At 33.5% G+C, this 13,895-nt stretch overlaps 1 protein-coding gene across 1 annotated transcript in view; it reads left to right on the plus strand.

Annotated features, from left to right (window-relative positions):
• Positions 1 to 13,246, plus strand: part of Ncam2 (neural cell adhesion molecule 2) — a 319,248-nt gene extending 306,002 nt beyond the window's left edge. Inside the window, exons 17-18 of the mRNA XM_055617845.1 lie at positions 8,955 to 9,074; positions 12,333 to 13,246. Coding sequence (XP_055473820.1) covers positions 8,955 to 9,074; positions 12,333 to 12,444 — 232 coding nt within the window. The 3' untranslated portion in view covers positions 12,445 to 13,246. The remainder of the gene's footprint in view (positions 1 to 8,954; positions 9,075 to 12,332) is intronic.
• Positions 13,247 to 13,895: the final 649 nt, after the last annotated feature.

Below are 13,895 nucleotides of genomic sequence, written 5' to 3' on the forward strand. Positions count from 1 at the left end.
GGATTTATCTTGAGATCTTTGATCTACCTAGACTTTACTTTTGTGCAAGATGATAAGTATGGATCTATTTGCATGTTTCTACATGTAGACATCCAGTTAGACGAATACTACTTGTTGAAGAAAGTAAAAAAAGTAAAAAAAAAAAAAAAATGCTTTTTTTACATTGTATGGTTTTTGCTTCATTGTCAAAACTCAGGTGTCAATTGGGGTATGAGTTTATTTCGATTCCATTGATCCACTAGTCTCTTTCTACGTCTGTACCATGTCATTTTTATTACTGTTGCTCTATGGTACAGGTTGAAATCAGGTATGGAGATACCCTCAGAAGATGTTATTATACAGGATGGTTTTAGTTATCTTGATTTTTTTTTTTGTTTGTTTGTTTTCCTATATGAAATTGAAAATTGTTCTTTCAAGGTCTATAAAGAATTGTGCTGCTATTTTGATGGATATCACGTTGAATCTATAGATTGCTTTTGATAGGATGGCCATTTTTTACTATGTTAATCCTATGGACACATGAGCATGGGAGATCTTTCCATCTTCTCATATCTTCTTCAATTTCTTTCTTCGCAGACTTGTAATATTTTTGTTTGCTTGTTTTTGTCTTTTGTTTGTAGTATATTGTTTGTTTTCATACAATTATTTCACTTACAATTTCATGCAATTATTTCACTTGCTTGGGTAAAGTTACACCAAGGTGCTTTATGTTGTTTATGGCTATTGTGAAGGGTGTTGTTTTTCTACTTTTTTACTCAGCCCTTTTTTTCTTTGTATACAGGAGGGCTACTGATTTTTTTTTTTTAAAGTTAATCTTGTATCAAGGCCACTTCACTGAAGATGTTTATCAGCTGTAGGAGTTTTCTGGTAGAATTTTTGGGGTCCCACGTGTAAACTCTCAATGAATAGTGATACTTTGACTTCTTTCTCTCCTATTTTTTCTACATGTGGACATCCAGTGCAATCAGCACCATTTATTGAAGATGTTATCTTTTTTTTCCATTGTATGGTTTTGGCATCTTTGTCATCTCATACAAGGAACTTAACAGCTCACCAAAATGTCCTGTGGGAGCAAGAGAGCAGACATACCCAAGAGAAAGCTGCTGGAAATAATCAAACTCAGGGATGAAATCAATAAACAGGAAACGAAGAGAAGAGTTCAAAGAATCAACTAAACCAAGAGCTAGTTTTTTTAGAAAATCAACGAAAGATAGACAAACCCTTAGCCAAAGTTACAGAAAGGTAGGGAGAAACTATCCAAATCAACAAAATCAGAAATGAAAAGGGAGACATAATGATGGACACTGTGGAAATCCAAAGAATCATTAGGTCCTATTTCAAAAACCTATATGAAACAAAATTTGAAAATCTTAATGAAAAGGACAATTTTCTTGACAGATTCCATCTACCAAAGCTGAATCAAGATCAGGTAAATAAATTAAATAGTTCTATATCCCCCAAGGAAATAGAATCTGTCATCAAAATTCTCTCATCCAAAAAAAAGTTCAGGGGTAGATGATGTCAGCACAATTCTAGCAGATCTTCAAAGAGCTAACACTAATACTCTTTAAACTATTCCACAAAATAGAAACAGAGGGAATATTACCAACCTCATTCTTTGAAGTCACAGACTCCTTGATACCTAAACCTTACAAAGACCCCAAAAGAAACAATATTTCAGATTAATTTCCCCTATGAACATTGATGCAAAAATACTCAATAAAATACTCAAACAGAATCCAAGACACATAAAATATATCATTCACCATGACCAAGTAGGTGTCATCCCAGGCATGCAGTTTTGGTTCAATATATGAAAATCCATCAATGAAATCAAACATATAAACAAACTGAAAGAAAAAAAAATGCATGATCATCTCCTTACGTGCTGAGAAAGCATTTGACAAAATCTAGTACCTGTTCATGTTTAAAGTTTTGGAGAGATCAGGGATACAAGGCAAATACCTAAACATATATTCAGGCAATATTCAGCAAGCCTATAGCAAACATCAAACTAAACTGAGAGAAACTTATATCAATCCAACTGAAATGAGGGACAAGCAAGGCTAACCACTCTCCCCATATCTTTTCAACATAGAACTAGAAGCCCTAGCCAGAACAATAAGACAACTAAAGGAGATAAAGGGGATATAGTTTGGGAAGGAAGCAGTCAAAGCATCACTATTCACAGATAATATGAGAGTATAAATGGGTGATCCCCCAAATTCCACCATAGAACTCCTAGAACATTTTCTTAATTTGTAATAGTGGTGGAAGAGTTATGCATTATGGATGATTAAAACTCAGGTATAGCCTGGGATATATATAAAAAAAACAAAGTGAGCAAATAGCTCCTGACCCCAGTTTTCTGCCCTGCTTGAGTTACTGCTTTCTCTTCCATCAGTGCTGTGGTGTGCTCAGGATATTTAAGCCAATAAAATATGTCTTTATTAATATGTTTTTGGACAATGTTTTATCACAATAATAGAGAGCAAACTAAAACTCATAGGTATACTCACACTTATATATATTTATCTTTATGTAAAATAGGTGTTGTCCTTGAAAGCTTCTAATATTGTGAGATTAGAGTTCAGAATACATAACTATGATGCATGTGTATTCAGCTGAATGAAAGTTCAAAGAATAAACACTCTTGTTCAAGTTCCTTATTAATATAATCGTTTTATTATTTGTTTCCTTTGTTTTTCTTATTTAATCTCAAAATGTAAGTTCTATTTTAATTTCTAAGAATACATATTGATTTTTCCTAATTTGTGTGTTATACAAATTGATGTATCCATGTTGAACATTTTTGTGATTTGTTCATTTCATCTAATATTTGTTTATGAAATTAGTCTACATTTTATACATAGATATATCATACTCTTAAATATCTATTTAATAATTCTATGGAAATTTATAATAATTTCTTTAATCATAAATTTTTTTTAGCTGATACTTTGGTAGTATTGGTTTTATTTCTGGGAAATCCCAATTCAAGATTTCTGTTCTGTATTTAAGTGTGGAATTGATGGAATATGACCCTGAGAAAAATGATCCAGTGACTGTATCAGTTCAAAATACCCCAGAAAAAGAGTATTTTCTACATTTATTTTCTAAATCATATATATTACATAACATTTTCTGTTTATTCTCATAATTACCTGGAATCTTTTGAATGTCAAAACTTAACATTCAGGAACACACATATTTATATTTAATGTACTATAATTTTTTAATTTTGATTGTTTTGAAAATCTTGATTTTTAAAAATTCATAAAGTTAGCTTTCTATAATGCCCACAAAGTTGCCATATTTCTGTTTCTTATTTAAAATTACTGTCTACTTGACATTGGAATCCAGATTGTTCTCAGATGTTTTATTTTTTTAAATAAAGTTATTTATTTAATTTACATCCAGATTGCAGTTTCCTCTCTCTTCTCCAGGTCCCTTCCTCTCATCTCTCCCTCCCACCACTCCCCCACCTCACCTCAGAAAAGGGGAGGCCTCCCATGGACTTCAACCTGCCCTGGCATATCAAGTTGCAGTATCTAGGGCATCTTTTTCTCTTGAGGCTAGACAAGGCAGCCAGTTAGGGGAAAAGTCCAAAGGCAGGAAATAAAATCAAAGACAACCCCTGCTTCCACTTTAGGATCCCCAAGTGAAGACCCAGCTGCACAACTTTTCCAGATGAGCAGAGGGCCTAATCCGTCCATTCGTGCTTTCTGATTCACAGTTCAGTCTTTATGAGCCCCTCTGGGCCTAAATTAGTCTATTTTGTAGTTTTTCTAATGGCATCCTTGGCCTCTCTGGCTCCTTTAATCTTTCTTCACCTTCTTCCACAGTATTCCCTAAGCTCCTCTTAATGTTTGGGTGTGGCTCTCTGCATCACTTTCCATCAGTAGCTGGGTGAAACCTCTAATGCCATTTATACCGGTCTTCTGTCTTCAAGTATAGTAGAATATCATTAATAATGTCCGGAGTACACACCCTCCCATGGCATGGGTCTCAAGCTGGGCCAGTCATTGGTTAGTTCTTCCCTCAGATTCTGCTCCATCTTTTATGCCTGCACATCTTGAGGGCAGGATAAACTGTGAGTCTGAGGTTGCGGCTGGGTTGTTGTTCTAATCACTCCACTGGAAGTCTTGCCTGGTTCCAGGAGATGGCCAGTTCAGGTTTCATTTCTCCCATTGCTAAGAGTCTTAGGTAGGGTCATAGATTCTTGGAAGTTGACCTTATCCTATGCAGTCCAAGAGACGCCCACACTCCCAATCCAGTTGTCAGTCCCAGTAACCTTCTCCCTGCATTATCTCCCTACCTCATCCTTCCATTTCCCATCCCCATCCCTTGCTTTACTCAGTCTCCTCCTTCCAACCACCCCAGATTTCAGAAAGGTAATATTCACTTGTACCCACTTACAAGTGAATATTAGTCATAAAGTGCTTTTTAACCATGGAACAACCACAGACCCAAAGAAGCTAAGTAACAAGGAGGACCCAAGGAGATAGGCTTGATCTCACCGAGAAGGGGAAATAAATAGATTCACTTTCATATTAGGTATATACAGCAGCATTGCTGATTGAAACTGGCGCATGTTACTTACCAATAGTAATGTCTTTTGGTCATCTCTCAGGTAGACACATAGAAATGGGTCTTTTCTTGTTTTCTCTTGTGTCACTTTTTCATGTCATCTTTTATCCAGTACAACAATACTGAATTAATTAATCACCAAAGCATAAACAAGCTTTTGTCCTTGACCAAAATTTACTTTACATTGGTAGTTCTCCACTTTGCTTTGCTTCAAGTTTGGTTTCTTTTGCACTTCAATTTAAGCCAATTTACAATTCTTTCACAGGTGTTTGCCACACACACAAACACTGACACACACATACAGACACTGCCCATAACACATCATACATAGATATATGAATTATTTAATAAAATTTTTAATTCTTTAAAATAAATTATCATCAGTTTGAGATTGAAAACAAAGTGTAAATGACAGGAAGTAATTTCAGATGAAAGTTTATAGCATATCAATGACAGTGGGATTAATTTAGTGTGCAATTTATCTTGCTTTCATCATACTTTTTATATCCTAGTAATATTCTTTGGTACATTGTCTGGTAAATCAAAATAACAAAATTATTATTAGGTTTTTTTTTTATATACATAAGGACCTCTGCTCAACATCACTGATGAAACAGTGTTAAAACTTTGTGAGGCATATCCACATTCCTGTAGTCCCACGAATCAGAAAAACTCCCATAGGTTCATGATCCTATCTCAAAGCAAAAAGGAATTATTTATATGTAGTTGAAGTAGTGTGAACTACATTTTCTTAATTAATTTTACTTTAGAATCAATGAATGATTCCCTCTGAGGTTTACCTGGAGTGACTAGAAGAAGGATAGAAATAGGGCACAAACGTAACAGATGTTCACAAGTTATGGCTTTTTATTTGATGTTGTTTTGTGTTCACATTACCATGAGCTGAGCTGTTTCTAAGTCATGCTGAATAGAATTCATCATAAAGAGGTGAAAACATATGATTTATGTCACACCTGCCATCACTTGTAAAATACAAGATAAAAATATCTTCTGACTTTGCAAGAAACCTCAATATGCTTTGCTCTCTTACTGAAAAATTTATAAAACACCCATGAGAATTAAACTGTAGCTAATTGGAATTGTTAGAAATTCATTAATTTCTAAGCAGTACCTCATAATTTTAAGGACTAGTTTATTAAGTTGCTAATATTAAGTGAAGTTTATCACATATTACTAGACTTTTCTTTAAAATGGTAGCAATTTCTTTTTGCTGGATTAATCGTCTATTTTTATGTATTCAAGCATTCATTTTTGCCTAAAAAAATTGCTGGAATTCTACATAAGATGGGAGTATTCTCAGTCCCAACACTACTGCAACCAAGTAACACAGTTTTAGCTTTAAGAATGGAGCTTTAGACTAACAAAATAGAGTGTATGCAAAACATGCACTTTACATGAAAGTATGACTTGATCTCTGAAATGAAGAAATGTGTAAGAAATATAAAGAATGTAGTTTCTGAGAAACAATCATAGAAAACACAAATTCAACATAACATTTCCTGATTTGGCTCTCCATAGTTTCGAGGTTCCCACTCCTGCCTATTAAGTTATAAACTCAGTAAGCCAGAAAATCAACAAATGTTCTTAGGTCATCAAGAGAAGTAATGTTCCGCTGAGGTTGGAAAATCTCATTGTTACTGTCCAAACAATTAAGAGAGAGACTCACAATTAACAGAGGAGATTCACACAAGTAGATAGCTATGTGAAAGCACTTAGAAGGGGTAGGATAACCAGAAATCTTTCTGGGTTCCCAGATTGGACAAGTCTAAGAAACAAACTTTCAGGAAAGGATGGTTCATATGGAATTTTACAGGAAGCTGGCCAGTTCTTAGTAAAAGAAATGTTGCAAGTATGAAATGCACTGAATGTTCTGTTCTCAAAAGTAATTTCCTTTAGTACGAAAATACTTAACTAGATCTTTATATATGTGACTCTTAGACAACCTATCCTACTTGTGTTTTCTACCAGAGGAGGAAAAAACTTAACCGAGCCAAACTAACCCATCAACCAACTAACCAACTAACCAACCAACCAACCAACCAACCAACCAAACAACAACAACAACAACAACAATTAGTCTGTTTTAACCATCCTTGCCCTACAAAACTGTTAGCAAGCTTTGAGCAACATTTTCGGGGTACAGTTCAGAAACATAAATTCACTCGGAGATGGAAAAGTAATCATAGGATGATAAACCTTTCCACTATCACCGATCTTACAAATATGTCGCTGAAAATACTTCAGAAAACTTACATTTACCCGGCGCCTGCCCTCTATACCCTCTGTCTCCTACAATTTTTTTTCTCCCCTTCTTCTGTGAGTTTCCCCAATCTTAATTTAGCAGGACTCCATGCTTGATTAACTGAAGGAAAACCACAAAGCTTGCCTGGGTCTGCACCAGGTCTTTCGTGTTATGTTATGGCTGTTAGCTTGGTGTTCTTGTGATATTCCTTACAAAGGGAATAGATGTTTCTCTGACTCTTTCACCTGTTCTTGAATCTCCTTTCTTCCTATTTGGTTGCTTTGATCAGCCGCAACATGAAGACTTTTGTCATGTCTTATTTTATCTTGTTTTGTCCCATGTCTTAACAGAAAATGGAGAAAAAGTGGATCTGAATAGAGAGATGTGGTTAGGATGTCTTGTAGTTTGCTTTGTTTTCAAAAAGTTGTATTTACCAAATACTTCATATGTGGCTATTAAGATAAAGTGTGAGTTATATGAATAACAATGCACATTATAGATAGAGTGAGCATTCTGTGGCAGATCCCACAATTTGTTTCATAGTAGAGATAAAGATAAAATACTTTCTAACTTTCTAACACATGTAAGTTTTGTTTTTGCAAAACACAAAAAATTATTCCAAGACAACAAAGAACACCAGAAAATCTGTAATATCTTAAACCAAAATTAAAACCCAACCTCCCTTCACCTGTGCTCATTCTCAGACAGATCTTCCATCTGTGAGCCAGTCATCTGACACGACATGACTAAGCACTGATTCCCGTTGGCATTTAGTTTTCAAAAGTAGACACCTTGTTACTGAAAACTGCACTATCTTTATTTTTATAATGAATGTTATTTTTAAATATTAATGTATTTTAATGGGATGTTTAGATATAAAAGAAACCAATGAAAATGGAAGTGTTTTATTATCCTTACAAAAATTTAAATCATTTTGTAATAAAGAAGTAAACCTGGCTATATGCATAACACTAAAATCTATGAATCTGAAAATCTTTCATTCATTAATTAATTAGTTGGTACCAAATTTGATATCTGTACCCAAAGCAAATCACTGGTAAGTTTGTCAATGTCATCTTTTAACACTACCAAATTATTTCTTGTTTTTCAGCTTTTAGTCATTATTTGACATACGCATTTTTCAAATAAGTTTTTAATGCTTACACTAATTGGAAAATATCATATACTTTAGACATTGGAAAGATGATAATATGTTATGAACTTACAAATGAAAATTCATGCACATATTTTACAATGCTTACTTTTTTAATATACTGTTAAGTAAAGTAGAATAAAAATTAATGTTATTGTTAAATTTAAGATCTTTTGCAAAAGTTGGCAGAAGAATATTTCACCAGTAGATTCTATCTTACTTTTAAATTTTACTTTTAGCATTCTGAAATTGAAGCACTATTTCTAGTGATTGTTTCTAATATTGTTATACATTTCTTATATAAGTTCTTATATATTTCTTAATATCGGTATACATTGTTTTAAATATTTTGTGGTTAATTTTTAATTGGGCAAATGTCTTCATATTATACTCATTGGTTAATAAAATATTTTAATTTTAGTACATAGATTTTAAAAACATAATTTTTTCAAAATAATGTTTCCCTTTTTTAACTTTTCAAAAAATGGCCTTTATGTGTAGTCTTTTAAATTTTTTAATTTTTATTCATTACAATTTATTCACTTTGTATCCCAGCTGTAGCAACCTTCTTGGTCCTCTCTCAATCCCACCCTCTCTCTTCTTTCCCCATGCCCTTCTCCCTGCCCTCTGACCCTAGCCTATGTGTAGTCTCATGCTAGCCTTAGGCTTACAATCTTCATTACTGGCTCCTGGGTGCTGGACTTACAGACGTTTGCTACCTTGCCTAACACCAAAAACAATTACAAAAAATTACAATAATTATGATAAAAAGAAACTACATTGCTTCTTTCTAGTTAATAAAAAATCATGGAAGTATCAAAGAAAAATGTTTAATATTTGATATATTGAAAAATGTCTAGTGTGTGTGTGTGTGTGTGTGAAATGCACACATAAGTGTATTTGACACACTGAATAATTAAATATTATATGTATATATTTTTTTCTTAGGAAAGATGGATCAAAAGAACCAATAGTGGAAATGAGAACAGAGGATGAAAGAATCACTAATCATGAAGATGGGAGTCCAGTAAATGAGCCAAATGAAACCACACCACTAACAGAACCTGAGTATGGAACCACAAATATTTATATTTGGGGATTAATAACAGTAAAATAGCAAAACATGATTTATTTGTAATATGAAATCAAAAGTACAATTATTATTGAGGGAATTAATTTATTCTATTGATAAAATTTCATTTGATGATTACTGAACATTTTGTTAAAATATTTTATTTGAAAATTCAATATTGATGATAAAACCTCACTCAGGAAGACTAACAGGGTGGACAATGGAAGGAGAAAACAAGAAACAGGACAGGAACCTACCACATAAGGCCTCTGAAAGACTCTACCCAGCAGTGTATCAAAGCAGATGCTGAGACTAATAAGCAAACTTTGGGCAGAATGCAACGAATCTTATTAGAGAAGGGGGAGATAGTTAGACCGGGAGAGGACAGAAGCTCTACAAGGAAAGCAACAGAACTAAAAAATCTGGGTACAGGAATCTTTCCCGAGACTGATATTCCAACCAAGGACCATTCAAGGAGATAACCTAGAACCTGTCCTCAGATGTAGCCCATGACAGCTCAGTATCCAAGTGGGTACCTTAGTAAGGGGAACAGGGACTATTTCTGACAGAAACTCAGTGGCTGACTCTTTGATCACCTCCCCCTGAGTGGGAGCAGCCTTGCCAGGTCACAGTCCTGAAGAGACCTAATAAGCTAGGGTCAGATGGAAGTGGAGGAGGACCTTCCCTATCAGTGGACTTGGAGAGGGCGATGGAAGAAGATGAAGGAGGGAGGTTGGGGTTGGGAGGAAATGAGGAAGGGGGTTACAGCTGGGGTACAAAGTGAATAAACTGTAATTAATATAAAAAATAAAAATTTAATAAAGAAAATTCAGTATTGTATGAGAAAAAAATTAAGTCTTTAAATTATATATTTAAAATATCATGTAAAATGTTGAAAATAAAAGAAAATGTATTTCAGAGTTAATTTTTTTATACTAATTGACAATTTTCGGGAAATTCACACTTTAAGTTATAACTAAATTTTGCCCCATAGTCCATCAGTAGTCAGTAGTTCAGCAGGAGGATACGTGTGGCCTTCTAAGGCATGCACTAGTTCATGACAGAGAACTGGTAGTCTCAAGCCAGTGCTGGCCCGGATCAGACATGTTACTAATGAATAAAATTTCCAAAGGAAAGTATTTCACAGAAATTCTATGTTTTGATTCATATTCTTTTCAACTCTCTTCCAATATGTTCCGTGAGTCTTTATATGGTTAATATTAATGTCCTCTTCACGCATTAGTTGCTTATTGGCAGCATCTTGAACAGCTTTGAGACTCTGCCTTAACTACCACTCATGTAAAGAGTGATTAAGACTGTGAGAAGCATTTATTTAAGTGTCGAATCATGAACATATAGTATGGAACCTTTTCAATTAAGTCAAACAAAAATAAGTTCAACTCTGCAATAAAATACTTTCTTAACCATTATTTTTTTTTTTCCTGGTTTATAATACCAGGATTGGATATCCTTTCTGGGGAACAGGCTTCAAATCTAATAAGGCCTCAAATCCACTATAGTAGTCATGCCACCTTGACTAGCAGGTTAGTGTTGTCGCTCATAGGATTCATTTCCAGGCAAGGCCTTTCGCATCTCAGCCTTTTCTCATCCTCTTCTCCAATACTGATTTCCCTTACTTTACACTAATTACACCACAACTCCCTGATTTTGATTTATGTCACTTTTAACATATCTGCTTGGATTCTCATGGCAAAATTCTTATTCCCCCATCAGAAATATAACATAAATTGCAACATTAATTCCTCCATATGATATTAAATTAAAGACAGAGGTTGGCTGAAGTTGTATTTGTGAACATTTATTTAGACCATCATTTTATGAAGGAAGGACTAGTTCCCAAGATAGCACACATAAGATGGACCACTTAACGAGTAAATGTTACAAAAGAAGAAAAAATAGAAAATTTTCAGTCCTGTCAAATTAAAATTAAATAAAACTATCTAGATTTCAGAGATTAAAATATAAAAAAGTAACATGGAACCTGTAGCAATTTTTCAATATTTAAGATCAATTGTTCCTTTTATCAAGGACTCAGGATCAGTTAACATCCAGTACCTACATAATGCCTTGCAACCCTTTGCAAGTCCAGTTCCAGGAAACCCTACACATTTTTCTGGCCTCTGTTAGTACTAGAGACACATAGAAAACAGACACACACATACCCGTAGACAATCACTCATATACATAAAAAATACAACTTTTTAAAAACTGAAACTGTTTCATTGTCAGAATCAGAAACAACTCTCCCAATATATATTTAGCAGTCATTTAAAAATATGCAGAAAAATAATCTGAAAAGGGCTAAAGAAACAGATAGGTAAATGTGAAATATAAGAAATGAATTCCTAAATACCACAAATCCCCATTAATTTCTAAATGATAGTGATGATTCACATAATTTTAATTGTATGCAATGATATCTCACCCACCAATTCTTTTTACAGTTATTAGAGATGGTAAAGCAACTCTACATATATCAGAAATTGGGCTCTTAATAATTTAAAACACACTTATTTTTAATTTAAACTCATGAACAAGTCTATGTTGCCCAACAATGAACAATTAGGCACATCTGTGTTCACAAACACCTTGTTTCACATATTCTCTGTATTACATTATATTTTATAATGGTAAATATTATTTTATTACATAGTAGGTTATTTTTCAATAAATTCTTTAAACACGTAAAATTTTGTCCACAAAAGCATTCATTAAAAAAAAAAAAATCCTAACAGACTAGGATCAGAAGGAAGGAAAAGAAGACCTCCTCTACCAGTGGACTTGGGGAGGGACATTTGTGGAGAAGGAGGAGGAAGAGAGGGATTGGGAGGGGAGGAGGGAGGGAACTACAGGAGGGATACAATGTGAATAAAATGTAATTAGTAACAAAAATTAAAAATAAATAAATAAATAAAAATTAAAACTGAACATTATAAAGATGGAAGACTGAGACTTTAGAATATATTCATAGATACATATATGCAAATAATAATTAATGGAAAAAAAAGGCCATGAGCAAGGAAAATATATGTGAGGACTAGAAGGAAGAAACAGGATGAGGACAAAATGGTTATATTATATCTCCAAGAATAAAATAAGTATTAAAATAAGCATGCATCTTTTTCTGTGTTACAAATATTTCAGGTTTCATCTAAAAATGCTTATTGAAATGGTTAGAAGCAGGTTTTAAATTATCCCCATAAACTGAGTTTGTTATTTCTGTTTATTTTCAGAAAATTGCCTTTAAAAGAAGAAAATGGAAAAGAAGTTTTGAATGCAGAAACTATAGAAATTAAAGTGTCTAATGACATCATCCAGTCTAAAGACGATGACGGCAAAGCATAGTCACGAGTTTCAGCAGCTTAGTCGCACCACAGAGAGCATCTGGATTGCAGTGACACTATGACCAAAACTATTCCATTGACCTTAATTTCTTGGGAAAAGTCTAGCTTGGAATAGCTTGTATACATATACATATGATCAAGTCCTCCTGCCACAGCCCATTTCCTTCTGTTGTTGTTGTGGTTGTTTCTTTTGTTAACGATTTCACTATAAAGGCTTGATTGGCACCAATTTTCAGGGTTCAGTTTGACTCTCTAATTGAAGTACCGGAATTTACTATATGGCTAAAGTGTTTTTCTTTCCTTTTTAAAATTTTGTCTCACGTAACACCAACAAATATATTTCAGCTCTCTAAAATATTATGTTGTAATGGAAGACAGATCAAAAGCATAGTGAGCTAAAATGTGTAAGAAAGCCCTGCATGTTTATGGAACACACACTATTATAATGGCTCTCGGATTAAGATGAAGGCACACAATAATGGTTAGACTTTTTATCAGGGGAATTTCAGGAAACCCAGCCAGTTATCTTTTGCAGATATTAGAAGTTGAAAATTGTTGGAGAACTATTTTCAACTTATGACCACATTGCATTTTCAACATTGATCTTGGGTACAATGATACCAGGTCAAAATTGTTACACATTTGAAAGAAGATTAGTTGTCTGTAAGATTACATTAGAAAGACTCCCTAAATCTCTTTTTATGTATACCATATTCACTCACAGTGGATTATACAAAAGTAAATGTCTTACAAGTAAAAATGGTATTGATCTCTGCCCTCAGCTTCAAATAAAGTAAATTTAAATGGGAAAATATCAATATGTTGTCTTTATATATTTATAAATACATGATTATTTTTAATTTATAAAATAATTTATCAAATATAAAGTTTTTTTCAAGTACTTCAAATGATATTAGGTATATTTTGGTGTACAGTTTTAGATAATCATTAATATTATGTGTTCCTCATTAAATGAAGGTGGCTAATGGACATTAAAAGTATATGCTGAACTGAGTTACTTTAACACACAAATGTGCCAGGAGAGAAATGAACAATTGAAATGCTATTATTGTTTTTAAAATATTGCTTTTAAAATCCACTTTAGACATATTTTTCGGTTTTTGATAAACAGATATGGTTGAAGCGATCATTTAACTATTTGACACAAGCTTTCTAGTATCACTTGTTAAGGACTATACAAGAATATGAAAGTTAAAAACTTACAACCTATGCAAACTCCCTGAGGTCTAAGTCTGAATTATGACTTAACTTACATGAAAGAAAAAATACACGTGACTTTCAGTATACATATGTTGGGAGCAGGGTTTAGAGAATTTCTTAGTCAGAGTTTGAAAGTCTTTATAGTATCCTTTCTCCTCAAAGGTTTCAGTGTTCTGGTATCAAGAATGAATAGCTCCAACATTGAGGCATTGGAGAATACATTCTAATAAT

This window comes from Psammomys obesus, unplaced genomic scaffold (assembly GCF_907164565.1).
Source record: "Psammomys obesus unplaced genomic scaffold, mPsaObe1.curated_primary_1811, whole genome shotgun sequence".
Taxonomy (NCBI): domain Eukaryota; kingdom Metazoa; phylum Chordata; class Mammalia; order Rodentia; family Muridae; genus Psammomys; species Psammomys obesus.